Source organism: Palaemon carinicauda, unplaced genomic scaffold (assembly GCF_036898095.1).
Source record: "Palaemon carinicauda isolate YSFRI2023 unplaced genomic scaffold, ASM3689809v2 scaffold16, whole genome shotgun sequence".
In the NCBI taxonomy this organism is placed as follows: Eukaryota; Metazoa; Arthropoda; class Malacostraca; order Decapoda; family Palaemonidae; genus Palaemon; species Palaemon carinicauda.
In genome coordinates, this window is record NW_027169147.1 from 582,592 (window position 1) to 606,207 (window position 23,616).

A 23,616-nucleotide genomic window follows, 5' to 3' on the forward strand; every position below is an offset into this window, starting at 1 on the left:
AGCAGCGCCTACATGATGAAAAAAGAATATTTGTGGAAATGGGGATTTTTGTGTTATTTTGAGGATTTTTTTATCATGATTTTTAGGGATTTTTAAACTAACCCAGCTGGCAAGTTGGCAACGCTGCTTGAAGTTGAGAACGCTTGCGAATAGTGACAGACTCGAATTAAATAGTGCCTCAAAATAAGCCATTTCTTTAGGGGAAGAGCCAACACCGTTGTGAAATTGTGTAATATATAAACTGAACTTGGCGTGACTGGGATATTTGTGAAAGAAAAAGTGAATTTGAATAAGGTAAGATAACTTGGGATGGGTCTCTGGTTACTGATAATTTTGGCGTCTGTTTACAGGACCATGTTTTGGAGGAGCAACGAGGAACCTGGAACGTGGACCCTGAAACACTTACCTTTGGTTTTTATTCATAAGTTTATTTTAAGTATATTCTAATGCCTGATTGGTGAGTTATAATTAAAGCATTATCCAAATAACAGGCACCCTAGAGATAAGGATCTGGCTGAGCATATCCAATCAAGAGATTTGTCGGAGCCTTTGTAGATAAGCGGCCAAGTCCTCGCGCGGGCACAGAAAACTGGAATTTCTTCCCGTTTTCTAAACTTTCGTAAGACGTGGCCGTTGTACTTCAAAAGAATGTTCTGCAAAAACTCTAGAATAGAAAGCTGCCTAACTTGAATGGGCCCACCTAACCTTACCTACAAGACGTGTGTCTCCTTAACGGGGGAGCTAAGCCCCCCTGTGACCCCCGTACATTGCCGTATTTTGCCGTATTCTTATTCTTGAACCTAAATATGGGGGCTAATGCCCCCCTGCGACCCCCCTTACACTTGCCTATTCTTAATCGACCGTCGTTATACATACATGTGGCCGCTATCACTCATACACACAAGCATATATCGGCCGACATCAGGTATGCATGTGGCCGCGATCACACAAACCCGAAACGGAGAGAGCTGTATTTACATTATTTCAGGATCAGCTTGCGGGTTTATTCGTAACCTAGGTACAGAGCTCGTTCGACTTATGAATTTCACGCCAAATTAGATGGTTTTCAAAATCTTTGTATATCGGTATAGTAAGTACTTTCCCAGGGTACTTATAACATTCTGAACAGTCTTTATTTATACAAGTTTCCGATAAAGTTGAAAATAAGGTGGCCTTTATCATACATACAGGTGGCCGCCATTGTACGTACATCTGCCTCTCCGTAGGTAAATATACTCAAATTTAACGTAATTGGTCCAATTACTTTATATGTTATAAGTAGTATTTATTTAAGCAGAAAGTTCCTGATTTATTCTAGTTGACATTTTTTGTGAATTATATCAAATAGGCCAGGGTACATCACAAATAGGTTTAGACTAGAGTACAGTACGTGTTGGATGCCGTCCGATAGGACTTTCTGACTGTGTCATTAAATAAAAATAGTAAATATGCGATACTTTAATTTCCAGCCTAATACATGAACCATAAATTTTTCTTACTCGCTATCTTGTGTTTTATACATTTATACGACCATGATTATTGGGGCAAACCACCCGTTCATGAGTTTTTGGATCCCCTTATATAAAGACAATTATGGGGGACCCCAGTGGGAAACTGGGGTATTTTTGGATGGGGAAATGTAATAAACGAGTTATTTGCAGTAATAATGATGGTAAAAAAATGTATAATAAGCACAAGATAACCAGTTAGAAAAATATGGTTCATGTAAGTGGCTGAAAATAGGCCAAACGTGATTATTTATCACTTTTGAGAATTGTAAAAAGGGAAAGAACCTTACAAACCCACCTAACCTAACCTAGTAGTTCCCTAGGTCACAGTCCCCTAGCCGGAGGCAGGCCCTCCGGACCCTCCTTCACAGGTCACAACTAACTGGGGCCAAGCCCCCTGGAACCCCCTTCCCAGGTCACAACCGCTAGCCGGACCCCCCTTCCCAGGTCACAACCGCTAGCCGGACCCCCCTTCCCAGGTCACAACCGCTAGCCGGACCCCCCTTCCCAGGTCACAACCGCTAGCCAGACCCCCCTTCCCAGGTCACAACCGCTAGCCGGACCCCCCTTCCCAGGTCTCAACCGCTAGCCGGACCCCCCCTTCCCTGGTCACAACCGCTACCTGACCCCCCTTCCCAGGTCACAACCACTAGCTGGACCCTCCTTCACAGGTCACAACTAACTGGGGCCAAGCCCCCTGGAACCCCCTTCCCAGGTCACAACCGCTAGCCGGACCCCCCTTCCCAGGTCACAACCGCTAGCCGGACCCCCCTTCCCAGGTCACAACCGCTAGCCGGACCCCCCTTCCCAGGTCACAACCGCTAGCCGGACCCCCCTTCCCAGGTCACAACCGCTAGCCGGACCCCCCTTCCCAGGTCACAACCGCTAGCCGGACCCCCCTTCCCAGGTCACAACCGCTAGCCGGACCCCCTTTCCCAGGTCACAACCGCTAGCCGGACCCCCCCTTCCCAGGTCACAACCGCTACCTGACCCCCCTTCCCAGGTCACAACCACTAGCTGGACCCCCCTTCCCAGGTCACAACCGCTACCTGACCCCCCTTCCCAGGTCACAACCGCTAGCCGGACCCCCCTTCCCAGGTCACAACCGCTACCTGACCCCCCTTCCCAGGTCACAACCACTAGCTGGACCCCCCTTCCCATGTCACAACCGCTAGCCTGACCCCCCTTCCCAGGTCACAACCACTAGCTGGACCCCCCTTCCCAGGTCACAACCGCTACCTGACCCCCCTTCCCAGGTCACAACCACTAGCTGGATCCCCCTTCCCATGTCACAACCGCTAGCCTGACCCCCCTTCCCAGGTCACAACCACTAGCTGGACCCCCCTTCCCAGGTCACAACCGCTAGCCTGACCCCCCTTCCCAGGTCACAACCACTAGCTGGACCCCCCTTCCCAGGTCACAACCGCTAGCCGGACCCCCCTTCCCAGGTCACAACCGCTACCTGACCCCCCTTCCCAGGTCACAACCACTAGCTGGACCCCCCTTCCCATGTCACAACCGCTAGCCTGACCCCCCTTCCCAGGTCACAACCACTAGCTGGACCCCCCTTCCCATGTCACAACCGCTAGCCTGACCCCCCTTCCCAGGTCACAACCGCTACCTGACCCCCCTTCCCAGGTCACAACCACTAGCTGGACCCCCCTTCCCAGGTCACAACCGCTACCTGACCCCCCTTCCCAGGTCACAACCGCTAGCTGGACCCCCCTTCCCAGGTCACAACCGCTACCTGACCCCCCTTCCCAGGTCACAACCACTAGCTGGACCCCCCTTCCCAGGTCACAACCGCTACCTGACCCCCCTTCCCAGGTCACAACCACTAGCTGGACCCCCCTTCCCAGGTCACAACCGCTACCTGACCCCCCTTCCCAGGTCACAACCGCTAGCCTGACCCCCCTTCCCAGGTCACAACCACTAGCTGGACCCCCCTTCCCAGGTCACAACCGCTAGCCGGACCCCCCTTCCCAGGTCACAACCGCTACCTGACCCCCCTTCCCAGGTCACAACCACTAGCTGGACCCCCCTTCCCATGTCACAACCGCTAGCCTGACCCCCCTTCCCAGGTCACAACCGCTACCTGACCCCCCTTCCCAGGTCACAACCACTAGCTGGACCCCCCTTCCCAGGTCACAACCGCTACCTGACCCCCCTTCCCAGGTCACAACCGCTAGCCGGACCCACCTTCCCAGGTCACAACCGCTAGCCGGACCCCCCTTCCCAGGTCACAACCGCTACCTGACCCCCCTTCCCAGGTCACAACCGCTAGCCTGACCCCCCTTCCCAGGTCACAACCGCTAGCCTGACCCCCCTTCCCAGGTCACAACCACTAGCTGGACCCCCCTTCCCATGTCACAACCGCTAGCCTGACCCCCCTTCCCAGGTCACAACCGCTACCTGACCCCCCTTCCCAGGTCACAACCACTAGCTGGACCCCCCTTCCCAGGTCACAACCGCTACCTGACCCCCCTTCCCAGGTCACAACCGCTAGCCTGACCCCCCTTCCCAGGTCACAACCACTAGCTGGACCCCCCTTCCCAGGTCACAACCGCTAGCCGGACCCCCCTTCCCAGGTCACAACCGCTACCTGACCCCCCTTCCCAGGTCACAACCACTAGCTGGACCCCCCTTCCCATGTCACAACCGCTAGCCTGACCCCCCTTCCCAGGTCACAACCACTAGCTGGACCCCCCTTCCCAGGTCACAACCACTAGCCGGACCCCCCTTCCCAGGTCACAACCGCTACCTGACCCCCCTTCCCAGGTCACAACCACTAGCTGGACCCCCCTTTCCATGTCACAACCGCTAGCCTGACCCCCCTTCCCAGGTCACAACCACTAGCTGGACCCCCCTTCCCATGTCACAACCGCTAGCCTGACCCCCCTTCCCAGGTCACAACCGCTACCTGACCCCCCTTCCCAGGTCACAACCACTAGCTGGACCCCCCTTCCCAGGTCACAACCGCTACCTGACCCCCCTTCCCAGGTCACAACCGCTAGCCGGACCCCCCTTCCCAGGTCACAACCGCTAGCCGGACCCCCCTTCCCAGGTCACAACCGCTACCTGACCCCCCTTCCCAGGTCACAACCGCTAGCCTGACCCCCCTTCCCAGGTCACAACCGCTAGCCTGACCCCCCTTCCCAGGTCACAACCACTAGCTGGACCCCCCTTCCCATGTCACAACCGCTAGCCTGACCCCCCTTCCCAGGTCACAACCGCTACCTGACCCCCCTTCCCAGGTCACAACCACTAGCTGGACCCCCCTTCCCAGGTCACAACCGCTACCTGACCCCCCTTCCCAGGTCACAACCGCTAGCCGGACCCCCCTTCCCAGGTCACAACCGCTAGCCGGACCCCCCTTCCCAGGTCACAACCGCTAGCCGGACCCCCCTTCCCAGGTCACAACCGCTAGCCGGACCCCCTTCCCAGGTCACAACCGCTACCTGACCCCCCTTCCCAGGTCACAACCACTAGCTGGACCCCCCTTCCCAGGTCACAACCGCTACCTGACCCCCCTTCCCAGGTCACAACCGCTAGCCGGACCCCCCTTCCCAGGTCACAACCGCTACCTGACCCCCCTTCCCAGGTCACAACCGCTACCTGACCCCCCTTCCCAGGTCACAACCGCTACCTGACCCCCCTTCCCAGGTCACAACCACTAGCTGGACCCCCCTTCCCAGGTCACAAATTAAAAGTAAATCTCAAATGAATTGTTACATTTTGAAAAAGTAAATCACAAACAATTCCTTACCTTATGATTGACACTTTTTTTTTTTTTTGGCAATCTTTACTAAAGGTTTGGAGTAGAAATGTGCTGGTCTTCCCAAAAAATAAAGTTAGAATCGGAACTCGGAGGCATTATTTTGCTGTTATTTTTTAATTTCACATGAGTAACAATAGCTTTACACTGAACGGAGAGCATTTCCATCATAATCAATTGCCGACATAAATGGAAATACACTAAATTTCGAAATAGATTGATGTACTTCCCTTAAGTTCCCTCTTTGATACGTCTATGTGATTGTGGTTAAGTTGAAACCGAAGGGGTAGGTGGGAAAAAAATATGGCTGTTGTAGAACAACATCCATGAACTTATGAAGAAGTACTTGTAAATTGTTAATTGGTTTAAAGAAAACAGCTGACAAATACGTCATTGTAGATGCACAGAAAGCTCCCCAAACCCATGGGAAACAACGCATGCACAAAAAGTTCCCTTCTGTCTCTCAGATGTAAACAATGGACTTGGAGTGAAAAACATATAGATAAAAATACTAAGCTACCCAGCACTCATCCATTTCTTATAGCAAATTCTAGTTTTGCTTGTAAAGTATCTTATGTTTACAATGAAAACAATATCTTTTACGGCTTTAAAAGAACGGGTGCACGGTGTAATTATGGTAATTTTTAAATATTTAACTTAGCCGGTGAATATATAGCTGCAACTCTGTTGCTCGACAGACAAACTCTACGGAAAAAACTCGCCAGCGATCGCTACACAGGTTGCGGGTGTGCCCAACAGCGCCATCTGTCGACCAGATACCCAGCTCTTATGTAAACAAAGACTCAATTTTCTCTCTGTCGACGTGTCGACAAGACGTACTTTACTCGCTGTTGCTAAACTGGAGTTTTTCACATCATATTGGTGAAGTACTATATTCTGGTTTTGAGCTTTCGCAATGCAGGTGTTTTATCTTCATCTTAAATCTTGAACTCGTTTTGGATAGATTTAATTATGGTGACAAAGAGAGTATGGACTTTCTTTCACTTTTAAATGGCCGACCCTTCCCTTAGACGGAAGTGTGTTTAGGCTTTTAGTAATTATCTTATCACGTTATAAATTAATTATAAATTTTCCTCTATATATTTTATATCTCTCCGCCTTTATTAGGCCTCTTCGATTAACTTTAAATTTATTATAAACATATAAAAATAAATTTTAATGTTTTGTTTATATGCGACCTTTCCTGAGAGTAGGCGGTCCTAACTTGGAAACCGAAGTTATTCAACGTTGAGCCCTTTATATCGTAAATAGCTTTTAAAGAGCTAAGGATTTAAAACTTTTTAAATGAAATATTTTATAAAAGATTTTCTTTGAATAGTCTTCGTACCTTTTTCAAAGATGAATTAACGTTTAGTTTATTTATGCTACGCAGTTGTTGACGTTCAGGACGTTCAACATGCGCTCTATCGTTACGATAGAGAGAGAGTGTATCACGGTTTCACTTTGCAGAAAGAGTAAATCGATTCTGACGTTTTGTTCATTCTTTCTAAGCTTAAATGTTTTAAATTCTATTTTAAAGGAACTTTTTAATTGAAAAACCTTTCAGTTTTTTCCTTTGGTCAAATAACATGTTTTTTTGACGAAATGTAATTGGGCTCTTCTTTTAGGTGCGAAATCAAGAGAGAAAGAGAGAGAAAGATAGAGACGGAGGGAGAGAGAGGAGAGAAAACGTTCCGTTCAAGCGGGTAACGTTGTTCTCGAGTTGCTCTCGTCCCTAGTCTCGGTACGGGGAGAAAGGATAAAACGTTTTTAGTTTTTATTCTCGTCCCCAGGCTATGTGCGGTTAGAGATTGAAAACGTAGTTTTGAAGGAACTAGTGTTTAGTCTCTTCCCCAGCCACTGAAATTTTTATCTTAAAATATGTTTTCTGTTTTTTGCTGGTATTAATGAGCTTGCATTATACGACTTGATTTCGCAATTACTACCTTTTGATAAGGGTAGAATTGCGTGCTTCAGGTAGAAATCAGTAAAAGTTTCGATTTCAGTGAAATAAGTGCAAAACAGAAAATCGAAGTGATAAAATGATATTGCGCAAAGTGTTACAGTGTTGCGTCCGAGGGTTCGTCTGTTCGTGCCTGTCGTTCACCTAGTCCGGGACCTCTTGCAAGCTCCCAAACAGGGGAGAAGTAATGTCGAACGACTTATGGGTTCGAGAGGCCTTGATCAACGAACAGACGTTTCCCTCTATGGTATCGGGTGTATCTTACCAAGATCTCCCCTACCATAAGACGAGAGAGACGTTTTTTCTCCTCGTCATCCGAAGGCTTTTCGCATAAGAAACCTGTCACAAGGTTTCGAAGCCCTTAAGCGAAAGTCAGTCCTTTCAGGACAGGTCCAGCGTCCTGGTTACAGCCATTAGGACAGCTCTGACCCTATGCAGTCATCGGATAACTGCTCGCCGCCTAACAAAAGCGCAACACAGACTCCGAGAGTCTTTTTTATTGGCAAAGTGTTGCGATCACAGACGTTACCCTCGTCTCTTACCACAACCATTTCCGTTGATCCTTAATGGGTTGTATGGCAAGACATGCAGAATATGCTTGCCTCCCTTATGGAAGACTATTCTGCCGATTAGTCCGTTGAGTCTAGCCGTTTATCTCATCGATATCCTGGCTTTCAGCCAACCTAACGTTCCTTTGTGCTTCCTGTTGACGTTGGCGTAGCTAAGTCACGTCAGTCAGGTTGTTTAGAACCACACTCGATGCGGTCTCGTGTGGATTTTCAGCCGCATTTGGACGTTAGGCCACTTGCTGATGCTCCTGTTGACGTTCAAGACGTTCGCTAACAATCGGAGTTGACTTGTTTTGACGCTGTGCGTCAACCTCCGCATTCTAGAGTTGTTTTGACTGCTCAGTCTAGGCAGTCAAAGCAGTCTCGAGTGGACGCTGTGCGTCCTCACGCACCTGTTGTGGTTGACAGTTCAGTTGTTGACAGTTCACAGACTGTCAAGCAGTTACATGACGTTGCGTTCTGGTCCGCTACTAATGCACCAGTGAGTGTGGACTCTGCTTGTAAAGCATTGCCACCACGGTAGGTCTCTCCCTTGCTTGAGACTCAGCTTTTATCGGACAAGGTTCCTGTAGATGAGGAAGTTGCTGTTCCCCCTCCTACTGATATTCCTTTGAGGACTCTGTCAGATGGAGAGGAGCCTAAAGCTGCTTAGCCCTCTATGGACTTTAATTAAATCATGATGATTTTTTTTTAAGGATCTTTGTCCGGATCTTTTTGTAACTGCTGCTCCTCGTTCGCCTAAACGTCAGAGCTTAAACTAGTGCTCTCTCGCTCTCCTAGAGAGCTTTACGTTGGCTAGGCGACTGGTTTATCACCAGGAGGAGTTTGGGGATACAGCCTTTGCTTTCCCTTCTTTTAAACTGGCTTATAGAGCGAGAGTCTGATATGACACGAGAGAAGTTCTCGGCTTGGGAGTTCATGCCTCTGCCCAGATAGTCTTCTCAAATCTCGTAGACTCTCCCTGGCGCCTGGCCAGGAGACGCTCCAAGTTTTTTTTACAGGTCAACTTCACAGCTGTTTTCGAGCCTTTGAAGTTTTGCTGTACAATTATGTCATGCATAAACAAGGCTTTCAGGGATGGAAAGCGGTACCCGCCTCAGTCGCTAACCCCGTCTGTTGCCGCACCTGCTCCCGTAGACCCTAAATGGGCTTTGCTGCAAGACATGCAGTCCAAGCTTGCGTCCTTGATAGAGGACTTTAATGCGGAGAAGGTTGCTGCCGAACCTTCTGGCCAACAACCTTCCAACCGGTCGGTTGTGCGCCCTGTTGACGCTGAGGTAACCTTCTCGCGTCTGCCAGTTGAGGTGGTTCCTCCACCGATGCGACCCAGTGTGGGTTGCCAGCCGCACGTTGACGTTAAGCGACGCTCGGAGGTGGTTGTTGACGTTCAGGACGTTCAACAACCAGCAGAGGTGACTTGTTTTGACGCAGTGCGTCAACCTCAGCAACCCGGTAGGGTGTTGACTGCACAACCCAGACGGTCTAGACAGTCTCGGGTGGACGCTGTGCTTCCTCGCGCACCCATGGTTGTTGACAGTTCACAGACTGTGCAGCAGTTCCATGATGTTGCGTCCAGCTCCGTCACGCATGCACCAGTGCGACCGGACTCAGTGAGCCAGACGTTGCCCACTCCGTTGCCGTTTCCTCATCAGTTTTCGGATGAGGAACCCTCTGATGAGGACGTTGCTGAACAACAAGACGATCAGCCCCCAGAATAGATCAAGCCCTGCTATCCATCCAGAAGATGCTGAAGAAGGAACGCTGCTCAGTCAGGCTGTGGATGAGTCTGGTAGGGACGCTGTCATCAGTGGAACAATTTGTGTCACTAGGAAGACTACACCTCCGTCCTCTTCAATACCATCTAGCTTTTCACTGGAAAAAGGACAAGACGCTAGAAGCGGTCTCGATCCCGGTTTCCGAAAAGATAAAGTCTTGTCTGACTTGGTGGAAGGACAATATCAACCTAAGAGAGGGTCTTCCCCTGGCTGTTCAGACTCCCAACCACGTTCTCTTCTCGGACGTGGGCTGGGGCGCGACACTAGACGGTCGGGAATGCTCAGGACTGTGGAACTCGAGTCAGAGGAGCATGCATATCAACTGCAAGGAGCTGTTGGCAGTACATCTGGCCTTGAAAAGCTTCAAGTCTCTCCTTCGAGGCAAAGTGGTGGAAGTTAACTCGCACAACACCACGGCCTTGGCGTACATCTCCAAACAAGGAGGTACCCACTCACTGACGTTGTACGAGATCGCAAGGGACCTGCTCATCTGGTCAAAAGGTCAAGACATCTCCCTAGTAACGAGGTTCATCCAAGGCGACTTGAACGTCATAGCAGATTGTCTCAGTCGGAAAGGGCAAGTAATTCCAACCGAATGGACCCTCCACAAGGATGTGTGCAAGAGACTTTGGGCCACTTGGGGTAAACCATCCATAGATCTCTTTGCAACCTCGCTGACCAAGAGGCTTCCAATCTATTGCTCTCCAGTCCCGGACCCAGCAGCAATACATATAGATGCTTTCCTCCTAGATTGGTCACATCTGGATCTCTACGCATTCCCACCGTTCAAGATTGTCAACAAGGTACTGCAGAAGTTCGCCTCTCACGAAGGGACAAGGTTGACGTTAGTTGCTTCCCTCTGGCCCGCGAGAGAATGGTTCACCGAGATACTTCGATGGTTAGTAGACGTTCCCAGAAGTCTTCCTCTAAGGGTAGACCTTCTACGTCAGCCACACGTAAAGAAGGTACTCCAAAGCCTCCACGCTCTTCGTCTGACTGCCTTCAGACTATCGAAAGACTCTCGAGAGCTAGAGGCTTTTCGAAGGAAGCAGCCAGTGCGTTTGCTAGAGCAAGGAGAGCGTCTTCCATTAGAGTCTACCAATCGAAGTGGGAAGTCTTCCGAGACTGGTGCAAGTCAGTTTCTGTATCCTCGACCAGTACCTCTGTAGCTCAAATAGCTGATTTTCTCTTATACCTGAGAAAAGGACGATCCCTTTCAGCTCCCACTATCAAGGGCTACAGAAGCATGTTGGCATCGGTCTTCCGGCATAGAGGCTTAGATCTTTCCAAACATAAAGATCTGCAAGACCTCCTTAAGTCTTTTGAGACCACCAAGGAGCGTCGTTTGGCTACCCCTGGATGGAATTTAGACGTGGTACTAAGATTCCTCATGTCAGACAGGTTGGAGCCGTTACAATCAGCCTCCCTGAAAGATCTCACTCTTAAGACACTTTTCCTGGTATGCTTAGCCTCGGCTAAAAGAGTCAGTGAGATTCATGCCTTCAGCAAGAACATCGGATTTTCGTCGGAAAAAGCCACTTGTTCGCTGCAACTTGATTTTCTAGCCAAAAATGAGCTGCCTTCTCGGCCTTGGCCTAAATCTTTCGATATTCCCAGCATATCGGAGATCGTAGGCAATGAACTAGAAAGAGTCTTATGCCCTGTTAGAGCTCTTAAGTTTTATTTAAAGCGTACTAAACCTTTACGAGGCCAATCTGAAGCTTTATGGTGTTCAGTTAAGAAACCATCCTTGCCTATGTCAAAGAATGCTTGGTCAGACTTTATCAGATTGTTAATACGAGAAGCTCATTCACATCTGAGTGAGGAAGACAGAACTTTGCTTAAGGTGAAGACGCACGAAGTTAGAGCTGTAACAACTTCCGTGGCCTTTAAGCAAAATATATCTCTGCAAAGTATAATGGACGCAACCTATTGGAGAAGGAAGTCAGTGTTCGCGTCATTTTACTTGAAAGATGTCCAGTCTCTTTACGAGAACTGCTACACACTGGGACCATTCGTAGCAGCGAGTGCAGTAGTGGGTGAGGGCTCAACCACTACAATTCCCTAATTCCATATCCTTTTAATCTGTCTCTTGAAATGTTGTTTTTTTATGGGTTGTTCGGAAGGCTAAGAAGCCTTTCGCATCCTGGTTGATTTGGCGGGTGGTCAAAGTCATTTCTTGAGAGCGCCTAGATTAGGGGTTTGATGAGGTCCTGTTGTATGGGTTGCAACCCTTGATACTTCAGCTCCTAGGGGTTGATCAGCATCTTAAGAGGATCGCGAGGCTCCGTAAGGAAGACGTACTTAAAAGGCAGAGTAATTGTTCAAGTCGACTTCCTTACCAGGTACCTATTTATTTTGTTTTTGTTATTTTGATAACTTCTAAAATGAAATAAAAAACTCTTAGCTCATAGAATGTAAACATATATTACTGGTCTCTACCCACCATCCTGGGTGTGAATCAGCTATATATTCACCGGCTAAGTTAAATATTTAAAAATGATATTTTAATTATAAAATAAATTTTTAATATACTTACCCGGTGAATATATAAATTAAATGACCCTCCCTTCCTCCCCAATAGAGACGCAGTGGGACGAGGAGAAAATTGAGTCTTTGTTTACATAAGAGCTGGGTATCTGGTCGACAGATGGCGCTGTTGGGCACACCCGCAACCTGTGTAGCGATCGCTGGCGAGTTTTTTCCGTAGAGTTTGTCTGTCGAGCAACAGAGTTGCTGCTATATATTCACCGGGTAAGTATATTCAAAAATTTATTTTATAATTAAAATATCATATTTCATTAAAGTCCCACCCAGCATTACCGCTTGCCAGTACATAGGCTAGGAGCCTGAAGTTTTTCTTCTATCGCGAGCGAAGCAAAAAACATTAGACTCTAGCGGAATATTTTAGAAATCTATCAAAATATTACCATTATTATAGGTACTGTATTTTGAACGTTTTTGATAATGATTTCTGGTGGAAAGCCATGATTTATTAGTTATGGTGGGTTGACTACAAGTAATACTTATGAAGCACGGTCAAAATATTGGGGTTTTTATTTGCTAGGACTTACCTTGCGGAGCTTTTTTATATCAGCGGCCATTTCCTCCCGTGTGTATAGAAAGTAGACAACAACTAACCTAAACTTCTCCCACCTAACCTGACCCACAAGCAGTGTCCATACACGGCCGTATTCATGCATACAGGCGGCCGCTATCTTACGTACACCCCCACCGGGCTCACAGAAAACGAGACTTTCCATCTCATTTTCTATGGTGTTCGTGCAGCGTTCATTGTTCTACACATACTTCTATAATTAATTGAGCTAATGATTTAATGGTTTTTGTTCTGCATATGTTCGCTGATTTTTCAACTAGGGTTGTAGCTTGGTTAGTAATGTTAATAATGTTAACCATTATAAGGCATTGTCCTGTCCCTTGTCCCTGGTATTCATGAGAAACCTTTAAACTGGTTTTATTGAAAGTAATTGCTGCCTTACTGGCGTTAATTTTGTAATTGACTTTTTGTATTGTTCTTATCTTTTTCTCTTCATTGCTCTAATCCGTCAGTACCTGGGATAGGGACATTTTCCAGAGGAAGATGATGGAGTCCATATTCATTCACAATTCTTTTTTAATATATCACTACATATTACAAAAGTATAGATGATAAGTATAAAGAATGTCTTTGCGGGAAACACTATCACAATGTCAGTGTGCACAAAGTAATATTCACTTATTTACAAAAATTTTAAATTTGCTGATTCAAGCATAACAAATCCTTCGAATCAACCGGTTTCAAGCAGGGAGAAGGTTTTCTGCTCATAATCAAGAGTAAACTGTAATGCAGGATGTGTTTGTAAGGGCTTATATACGGAGTCCTACTTTGAAATTCCATCTTTAGAGATCAGGTTTGCTGATTTTTTGAAAAACACTCCTCAACTACAGTTCTCCCATATGAAAATTAGCAGAGAGAACGCCTAAAGGGGACCCCATGGCGACACTGTCCTTCTGAATATACTGTGCATGTGGCCCTTATGCAAACCTGACCTCCATGTGCGCTACATTGACGATACTTTCATAAAAACGGCCAATGTGGAGTCCATAGAATTTTGACGCATTTTCAAGGGATGCAGCTCCCTTAGGTTCACCCTCGAGCGTAGTCCACCAAGGACCCACTGCCCAAGTGTGTGTGTGTTTGACAGTCTCTCTCCTTTCCTCCCCCCCTCCCTCTCTCTCTCTCTCCCCCTGTTCATACCGGCACTAGTAACTGAATGTCACTTTTCATTGCGGCAAGGTAGAGTAAAGCCGTTATCTTGCTCTACTGTACAAACTTTTTAATATAAATGATTAAATAGGAACTGGCCTAAAAGCTAAAAACTTTCCATTCCTTTTTCAGGTGTGGGTGCCCGTTGGGGATGTAAAACCACGCGGGATTGTCCCTTCATGTTGGCATTGGAGACCTATCATCACGGTCTTTGTCATGTTTGCAGAGGTAACTCTTACATATAGAAGTCTCTTTGTAGTTAGTGTAAGGAGAGGTCACCCTCCCAGTGGCTGAAGTTTGGAAGGGGGCGGAAAGAGAAGGCAAAGAGGGATCCTTCTTCCCTTTCGGGTTCATCCTCGAAACGGATGAATCCTCACCATCAGACACACTGACTCTGCTCGGTCAGCTTCCCCTGGGAGTCAGGTGAGTAGTAGTGGCGTCCATGTGACTCCAGTACAACCTTATGCTCCAGAGGCCTCTGCTGTTGGGTACGCAGTGGTAACGTACAGGCTCCCCAGGGGTTGATCTCCATCTTTCCCCTTGAGACTCCATAAGTCTTGCACCAAAAGAGTGTCTTCGTATTCTACCGTCTCCACCACAGCACATGTTTGCCCCAACATTCGTTCTGGTACGGCAGGCAAACATGAACAATTGCTGACAGTAGCCTTCCCACTTGCAGGAAGAGCTATTGTCAGTGGTCACAGGGGTTGTCCAGTTCAAGGGGAAGGTCCATCAGCGTCTGCATCTGCATCTGTCTCTGCCTCCCTCTGAGGGCTCATTCCTCTGCTAAATTGACTTCAGTCGATGACCGAGACCCTCCCTGGGCTGCTGGGGATGCAAGCTCAGAGGAGGAAGGACCTTTCGACGACAGTTCAGAACCTGGACGACTGGCTGGTGTGGGCAGCATCCAGGACGGCTTGTCTGCAAGCATCCAAGAAAGTGATCTAGTTCCTGGAACATCTGGGATTCAAGATAACATCAAGAAGTCTCAACTTTCTCCAGCTCAGGAGTTTCAATGGCTGGGAATCCATTGGAACTTGAAGTCATACCGTCTCTCCATTCCGCCAGGGAAGAGGAGAGAGATTGTAGGATCTTCAAGAGACTACTGATTCCCGACAGGATCTCAAGACGCCAACAGGAAAGAGTACTGGGCTCTCTCCAGTTTGCAGCAGTGACGGACCCAGTGCTAAAAGCACAACTAAAAGATGCTTCAGGAGTCTGGAGAAGATACGAATCAAACACTCGAAGAGATCAAAGAAGACCGATACCGACCTTACTACAATCACTTCTCAAGCCAAGAACCTAAAGAGGACTGTGCCCTTTCAACCACCTCCACCATCGATAACCATCCACACGGATAGCTCGACGGAAGGATGGGGAGGTCACTCCCATCAAAGGAAAGTCCAAGGGACTTGGTCTTCTCTGTTCAAGACCTTTCACATCAACATTTTGGAGGCCATGGTAGTCCTTTTGACATTGAAAAAACTCTCTCCTCGCAGATCAGCCCACATCAGACTGATCCTGGACAGCGAAGTGATAATGAGGTGTCTGAATCGACAAGGCTCGAGATCGCCCCATATCAACCTTGTGATATTAGCCATCTTCCGTCAGGCGGAAAAGAAGAGATGGCACCTATCAGCAGTTCACCTTCAAGGGTTCCGAAATGTGATGGCGGACGCTCTATCCAGGCTCAAGCCAATAGAGTCAGAATGGTCCCTAGACGCAGACTCATTCTCCTTCATCTTACAACAAGTCCTGGAAGTGCAGATCGATCTTTTCGCGATGAGCGACAACAAGAAACTACCTCGATATATAGCCCCATACGATGACCCTCTAGCGGAGGCGACGGACACCATGTCCCTCGATTGGAACAAATTGAACCGGATTTACCTGTTCCCTCCGACCAATCTCCTACAGAAGGTCCTCAACAGGCTAAGATCCTTCCGAGGAACGACAGCTCTAGTGGCTCCCAAGTGGCCCAAGAGCAACTGGTTCCCTCTGGTAATAGAACTGAAGCTGAGGCTGGTCCCTCTACCGAACCCAGCACTATCTCAACGGGTGCAGAAGTCGACTGTCTTCGCTTCATCACAGAGACCCCAAATCCTTCATCTCATGATTTTCTCACCCTAGCGGTTAAGAAAAGATTTGGGATCTCAAAAGGCAGTATAGACTTCTTAGAAGAATTCAAGTCCAAGTCAACCAGAAGACAATTTGAATCGTCTTGGAAAAAGTGGGTTGCTTTCGTCAAAGCAAAAGGACAAAGAAATCTTGATAAATTTTTGTCTGTCCTTTATCCACCTTCATGAACAAGGTCTGGTAGCCAACACGATAACTACATGTAAGTATGCGCTGACTAGACCTCTTCTATACACCTTTCAAGTAGACCTGTCAAACGAAATCTTTAGCAAGATCCCAAAGGCATGTGCTAGACTCGGGCCTGCAGCTCCTCCGAAGCCCATTTCATGGTCCTTGGACAAGGTCCTCCTTTACGCTTCAACAGTGAACAATGAATGTTGCTCTCTCAAGCATCTAACTCCAAAAGTTATTTTCCTGCTCGCTATAGCCTCAGGGGCTAGAGTTAGTGAAATAGTAGACCCATCTAGAAACGAGAGCCATATTCAGTTCACAGAAGTGGGAGAACTGAATCTCTTTCCTGATCCAACCTTTCTGGCCAAAAACCAGCTTTCACTAAGAGATGGGGTCCCTGGAGAATCTGCCCTCTGAAGGAAGTTGTCTCTTTGTGTCCAGTAGAATGTCTAAAGGTCTATCTTCGAAGAACTTCCGACTTCAGGGGAGGACAGCTCTTTAAAGGAGAAACTTCAGGATCAAACTTATCCCTAAAAGAAGTGAGGGGGAAGCTCACCTACTTCATTCGCAGAGCGGATCCTGACAGTACACCCGCAGGTTATGATCCAAGAAAAATTGTTTCATCACTGAACTTTTTTCAGTATATGGACTTCGAGCGTCTTCGCTCATACACTGGATGGAAGTCATTCAGAGTGTTCTACAAACATTATGCAAAGAAAGTGCATGAGTTGAAGCATTATATAATGGCGGCAGGTACAGTCGTGTATTAAAACCTGTCGTCTAGTGCTGCAATGAACAATGAATTGAGTGGGACTCTCAATTATCGTGTAAAGGTGTTGATACCTTCAAGTGCAATACCTTTGAAGTGAGTGTCACTAAAGACTGTTCAAAAAACCTCAGGTGTAGAATTATACAAATAACACATGTGCCGTGTGTACTGTACACAGTGTTGATAATATCCAACAATTACAGAAAACTATATTAGGAAATTTTATTAAATTTTCAAATTTCATAGGGACACTAATCATTTCTTCCCTTTCAGGTAGAAAAACTTTTCTGGATTAAGTTGTATATCGTCACCCTCATAAACTAACTGCCTAAGTCATTTTCTTCACTTGTTGCGAAATAAAAAAACCTTCTCATTTCCTAATTCTTTATATCATTGTATTAAGCTTCAATTAACAAATTCTAATTCACAAATTCTTCTGTTAAGAATTTGTGAATTGAAACTCAAGACAATGATATAAAGAATTAGGAAATGAGAAGGTTTTTTTTTTGAGTTCCCAACAAGTGGAGAAAATGACTTAGGCAATTAGTTTATGAGGGTGACGATATATATGTATGATTCTCCTAATATAAATTAATATATATTACACATGCTATTGTATCTGTAGTCATTTTTAGTGAATAAATGTCTATTAATGTGTAATTGCGTCTTATTTCGCCCTACAATTAACAAATAAAGTATAGCCAAAGTTCTCTTACTTACTTACCTAAGTATACCTCATATTATTGTTTGTGTACAGACAATAAATATAGTTGATACTTTTGTTCCAACAAGTATACACAAACTGTAAGACTCTTGTATATCTAGTTGATACTATGTCTGTTCATACGGTATATGCAAACCTTGAGACCCCTTTTCTACTGTCTAGTATGACTCTACCCTGGAGGGGGCAGGAACCCCTAACATTGCCTATGATTAGTGGTAATGACGTATAACGGTAACGTCATATGTCTCAATGGTCCGGATGATTATAGAAAAATCTGTCGCAAGGTAAGGCACCTATGAAAATCCACAGATACAGTACTTTCTAGTAATTCTCTGGTAAACTTCCATCAGGATGACATGGCCTGAGCCCAAAAAATGGATTTTGAGCGAAGGGAAAAATCTATTTTTGGGTGAGATAGCCATGTCGTCCTGATGGACCTGCCCTCCTTTTCCATAGAAAAAGCCTATGCAAGATCCCTCCCGAAACTGCTACATCTGTAGCACCATGATCAATGCTACAAGGAATAAACGCCATCTTGGATACTTGTAATAGTACGGGAGGAAGGGTAACCTTGTTAATGGCTCCCCTTCTGTTTTCGCCACTCTTCCCCCTCGAAACGAAAACACTATTCGGGGTGAAGATTGCTATGTGTCGTATCAAGATATATGTCCCCTGATATTATGCGATATCCTTAAGAGAAATTTTAAGGATATACACGCCAGGAGTTAGAATTCTCTTGACCTAAAGGTCAGTTCTCTGGGAATATCACTGTAGCCAAATATCCCTTAGAAAGCTACCAATAGGAACCTTCCATCAGGACGACATTGCTATCTCACCTTGAAATAGATTTTTCCCTTTGCTTCAAAATCCGTTTAAGGATATCGCATAATATCAGGGGACGTATTTCTTGATACGACACATGGCAATCTTCACCCCAAATAGAGTTTTCGCTTTGAGGGGGAAGAGTGGCGAAACAGAAGGGGAGCCGTTATCAAGGTTACCCGGTGGATTCCCTCCCTGTACCACTCCGGCGAACTATTCCTTGTTGCAATTAAGCATGGATAGCCGCAGATAAAGTAGTTTTGGGTGGGGACTTTTTTACATATATGTATACTCCTTTTTAGAAAGGAGGGAGGGTCCATCAGGACGACATGGCCATATCACCCAAAAATAGATATTTCGCTTCGCTCAAAATCCGTTTTTTGGTGTTAATTGCTAAGAAATTTGCATAAACCTTTTATATTTTATATCTTATTTTTTGGGTTTGGGGGGTGTCTTAATAAAAACAGATAGGTACTTGTGTTTTTGTATTGATATAGGAGTGCCCGATGAGTGGGCGGCTTTTTTTTTTGGTGTAAATAATTTTTCTGTCCAGTTTTTATTCAATTCTTATCCCATCTCATAGGAATGAACTTTTGTTGCCAAGTCGTCTTCCCTTCGTTCAAGTATCCCCAGTACATGAGGACAGATGCCCACTTACAAGCTTAAGAAGTCTTAAGGTGTACACCTCCCACCTCTCTCTGATCTGGGCGTCTTATCAAGTCGAGGGAAGCCAGTCTTCTTTCCTTGGCCCTCATCGCTCCCTTCTGACCACGGAAGGACTGGTTCCCAGACCTCTTTGTGGTCTTAGTGGAGCCTCCCGTCTGATTGCTAGAGTGATCAGATCTACACGAATAGCCTCACTTTCATCCTTTTCATCAGGGGCTCCACATGCTTCATCTTCATGCTTGGAGCCTGTCCGGAGGTTCTCAAGGTAAGAAGGCTTTTCGTTTAGTTAGCCTCAGACATTTGACGCTCTACACGTTGAGTTTATCAAGTCAAATGGGCAGTTTTTTTTATGCTGGTGCCGGATGAAAGGTCATTCTTCATCCAGACCCTCTCAGCCTAAAATTGCAGAATTCCTGGTCCATCTTCACAGGGATGGAGGGTATCTGTTGTTCTTGAGAAGGTATTGGACAACACAAAGGCAACCAGAAAGAAATAACTTAAAAAGTGAGTAATGTTACTTTGCCATAACAGTAGAACCAAAGCCAAAGGCAGATGGAATCATATGGAAGAGTTTGTGGTAAATTTTTGTGTCTGTGCAAGATTACTATAAAGCCTTTTGCTGTTCATAATTCTGGAGGAAGGCTCAGAGGTGCATAGCAGTATTAGCAAGACAATTTTGATGGTGACTGGAGAGGAAGTACAGTAAAGGAAATAAGACAATGGATGAAACTCTGTCTTTTTGAAGAGCAAGGGGAAAACTATTTAAAGATAAAACCAATTATGTCACAGGAAATACTGTGGATGATAGAATCTACAGAGGATATGAGATTTTTAGATGCCTGAAATGTGTAACAAGAACAGATAGAACACAGATCAAAGTCTGTGATTTGTATGTTTAGGAAAAATGAAAAGTACATAACTTTATGAATTTATTTTATTTTTTAGAAAGCTCCATTAATTTTATTGAGTTTTCCTCTTCTCCAACTGATTGTAGTTTTCTTTTCTTCCAGACTTTTCATCTCAAAGGAAGGAATCATCCACCTCTTGCTGCTAAAGCTTGTAAGCTACTGAAGGTATACGCCAGAGACGTAAGACTGGAAAAGAAAGGGTCATGTTGGAAGATTTTGTTGTACAGTATGATGTCTGAGAATAGGAAGTTTAGTCTTAATTTCCTCTTTGAAGTCTATTGAAAATAATATTAAGGGGTGTTTCATCTTATGATAGGGAGAGGATGATGAATTCTGAACCACCTTTTGAATTTTCAATGAAAAGTGAAATTGAAGATTTATTTTTACCTGCAGTCGATCCAGAAAATAATGATACGTCTGGCAGTGTTGCTCTCTTTAATGATGGCGCTCTTTTCTTGGATCCAAAAATGGAAGTCAAAGTAGAGCCAGAAATATTTGAATCCAGCGAAAGCAACTTGAAAAATTCCTACGAGTACGATGCATCAGTGAGTGAAAACGGTTCATTAAGTTGTAAAGAGAATGTCGTTGATGAGGAAAGTGTAGACACTTACTTAGGGACAGCTGTGAAAGAGGATAAAGGAAAAGAAAAAGGAAGACTTTCATGTGTAATCAGTGGAAGAGAATTATTACAGAAAGATGTTTTGAATCAAGAGGTGAATCAAATAAATGAGAAGCAGATAAAAAAAAGGATCTTTGGTAATGTTAACTCCAATGCTCTAGCTAGAAAGCGATGCACATGCAGTGAATGTGGGAAAACGTTTTCTAATAAATCATATCTTATTGTGCATTTAAGAATTCACACGGGAGAGAAGCCATACAAGTGCAATGTCTGTAGCAAAACATTTAATACAAAATCATATCTCACTATACATTTAAGAATTCACACGGGAGAGAAGCCATACAAGTGTGATGTCTGTAGCAAAACATTTATTAATAAAAGTTGTCTCAATAAACATTCAGGAATTCACACGGGAGAGAAGCCATACAAATGCAATGTCTGTAGCAAAACATTTATTACAAAAGCACAGTTCACTACACATTCAAGAATTCACACGGGAGAGAAGCCATACAAGTGCAATGTCTGTAGCAAAACATTTAATACAAAATCACATCTCACTATACATTTAAGAGTTCACACGGGAGAGAAGCCATACAAGTGCGATGTCTGTAGCAAAACATTTATTAAAAAAAGTTATCTCACTTTACATTCAAGACTTCACACAGGAGAGAAGCCATACAAGTGTGATGTCTGTAACAAAACATTTAATACAAAATCACATCTCACTTACCATTTAAGAATTCACACGGGAGAGATGCCATACAAGTGCGATGTCTGTAGCAAAACATTTAATACAAAATCACATCTCACTACACATTTAAGAATTCACACGGGAGTGATGCCATACAAGTGCGATGTCTGTAGCAAAACATTTATTAAAAAAAGTTATCTCACTTTACATTCAAGACTTCACACAGGAGAGAAGCCATACAAGTGTGATGTCTGTAGCAAAACATTTAATACAAAATCACATCTCACTACACATTCAACAATTCACACGGGAGAGATGCCATACAAGTGCGATGTCTGTAGCAAAACATTTAATATGAAATCAAATCTCACCATACATTTAAGAGTTCACACGGGAGAGAAGCCATACAAGTGCGATGTCTGTAGCAAAACATTTGTTAAAAAAAGTTATCTCACTTCACATTCAAGACTTCACACAGGAGAGAAGCCATACAAGTGTGATGTCTGTAACAAAACATTTAATACAAAATCACATCTCACTTACCATTTAAGAATTCACACGGGAGAGATGCCATACAAGTGCGATGTCTGTAGCAAAACATTTATTACAAAACAGTGTCTCACTATACATTCAAGAATTCACCCGGGAGAGAAGCAATGCAAATGTAATGTCTGTAGCAAAACATTTTTTTCGAAATACACTCTCGCTGCACATTTAAGAGTTCACACGGGAGAGAAGCCATACAAATGCAATGTCTGTAGCAAAACATTTAATACAAAACAAAGTCTCACTAAACATACAAGAATTCACACTGGAGAGAAGCCATACAAGTGCGATGTCTGTAGCAAAACATTTAATACAAAATCAGATCTCACTGTACATTTAAGAATTCACACGGGAGAGAAGCCATACAAGTGTAACGTCTGTAGCAAAACATTTTCTTCGCAATACAGTCTCGCTGCACATTCAACAATTCACACGGGAGAGAAACCATGCAAATGTAATGTCTGTAGCAAAACATTTTTTTCGAAATACAGTCTCGCTGTACATTTAAGAGTTCACACGGGAGAGAAGCCATACAAATGCAACGTCTATAGCAAAACATTTAATACAAAATCACATCTCACTGTACATTTAAGAATTCACACGGGAGAGAAGCCATACAAGTGTAACGTCTGTAGCAAAACATTTTCTTCGCAATACAGTCTCGCTGCACATTCAACAATTCACACGGGAGAGAAGCCATGCAAATGTAATGTCTGTAGCAAAACATTTTTTTCGAAATACAGTCTCGCTGTACATTTAAGAGTTCACAGGGGAGAGAAGCCATACAAATGTAATATCTGTAGCAAAACATTTACCTAGAAACACAATCTCATTGTACATTCAAGACTTCACACGGGAGAAGCCATACAAGTGTGATGTCTGTAGCAAAACATTTAATACAAAACCACAACTCACTACACATTCAAGAATTCACACGGGAGAGAGGCCATACAAATGCAACGCCTGTAGCAAATTCTTTACTTCAAAAAAATATCTCACTAAACATAAGAAATCACATGAGAGATATATTCCAGTGTCATGAATGTGGCAAAATATATAATTTAAAACAGAGACTATAAACATTTAAGAAATCACATGGAAGAAAAACCATTCATGTGCACGGACTGTGGTAAAGCTTTTTGGTCTGAAGGTTTCCTCAAGAATCATCACAGAAGGAGGTGCTATAAAATCTGATATTGTGATCTGGAATAAAGGAGAAAAAACAGCAAAGATTATAGATGTGAGAGTTCTTACCCCTTCGCACGATTGCCCAGGCCGTTAGCTCTCAATTTCGACGAGGTGACATGATGCCTCCAAACAGCTCATGCGAAGCACAGAGCAACACCTCAGGTCAGGCACTAGCCAGTTAGTTTTTTGGACTTGCACCCACCTAACGTTGAGTCTCCACGGTAAATATGGTAAGAGTTTGTATGTAGTGCAGTAATAAATGACAAATTTGGAAGAAATTTGCATTTGTTCCGTAACCGAAATACAAACCACGCTATTTACAGAGGGGGGTTTACCTTTTAGCGCAGCTGAAATGACGAGCTAATAGTTTTAACGAGGGTTAATTACCCCCGCGCTAGTTAGCGGGGGGTGGGGAAGGGTAGCTTGCTACCCCTCCCCCCTCCACACACCGGTGACTTGCTTCACTTCACTTTTGGCTCGGCGGGGATCAGACGTGTCTGCTCATCACCCTCGTGACAG

General features: G+C 45.1%; 2 protein-coding genes across 3 annotated transcripts in view; both read left to right on the top strand.

Moving 5' to 3' along the window:
• The window catches only part of LOC137635684 (zinc finger protein 570-like), a 99,120-nt gene that overhangs the window by 54,605 nt on the left and 20,899 nt on the right, over positions 1-23,616 (top strand). The window lies entirely within an intron of this gene.
• LOC137635681 (zinc finger protein 845-like) lies at positions 123-23,355 on the top strand. Of its 2 annotated transcripts, XM_068368133.1 has the most exons (3): positions 123-294; positions 19,063-19,410; positions 20,156-23,355. In XM_068368133.1, exon 3 carries the CDS (start codon positions 20,377-20,379, stop codon positions 22,726-22,728), a length of 2,352 nt encoding a protein of 783 aa, XP_068224234.1. In that variant the 5' UTR covers positions 123-294; positions 19,063-19,410; positions 20,156-20,376; the 3' UTR covers positions 22,729-23,355. The 2 variants fall into 2 exon arrangements, with proteins under 2 accessions (XP_068224234.1, XP_068224235.1); XM_068368134.1 differs by lacking the exon at positions 19,063-19,410.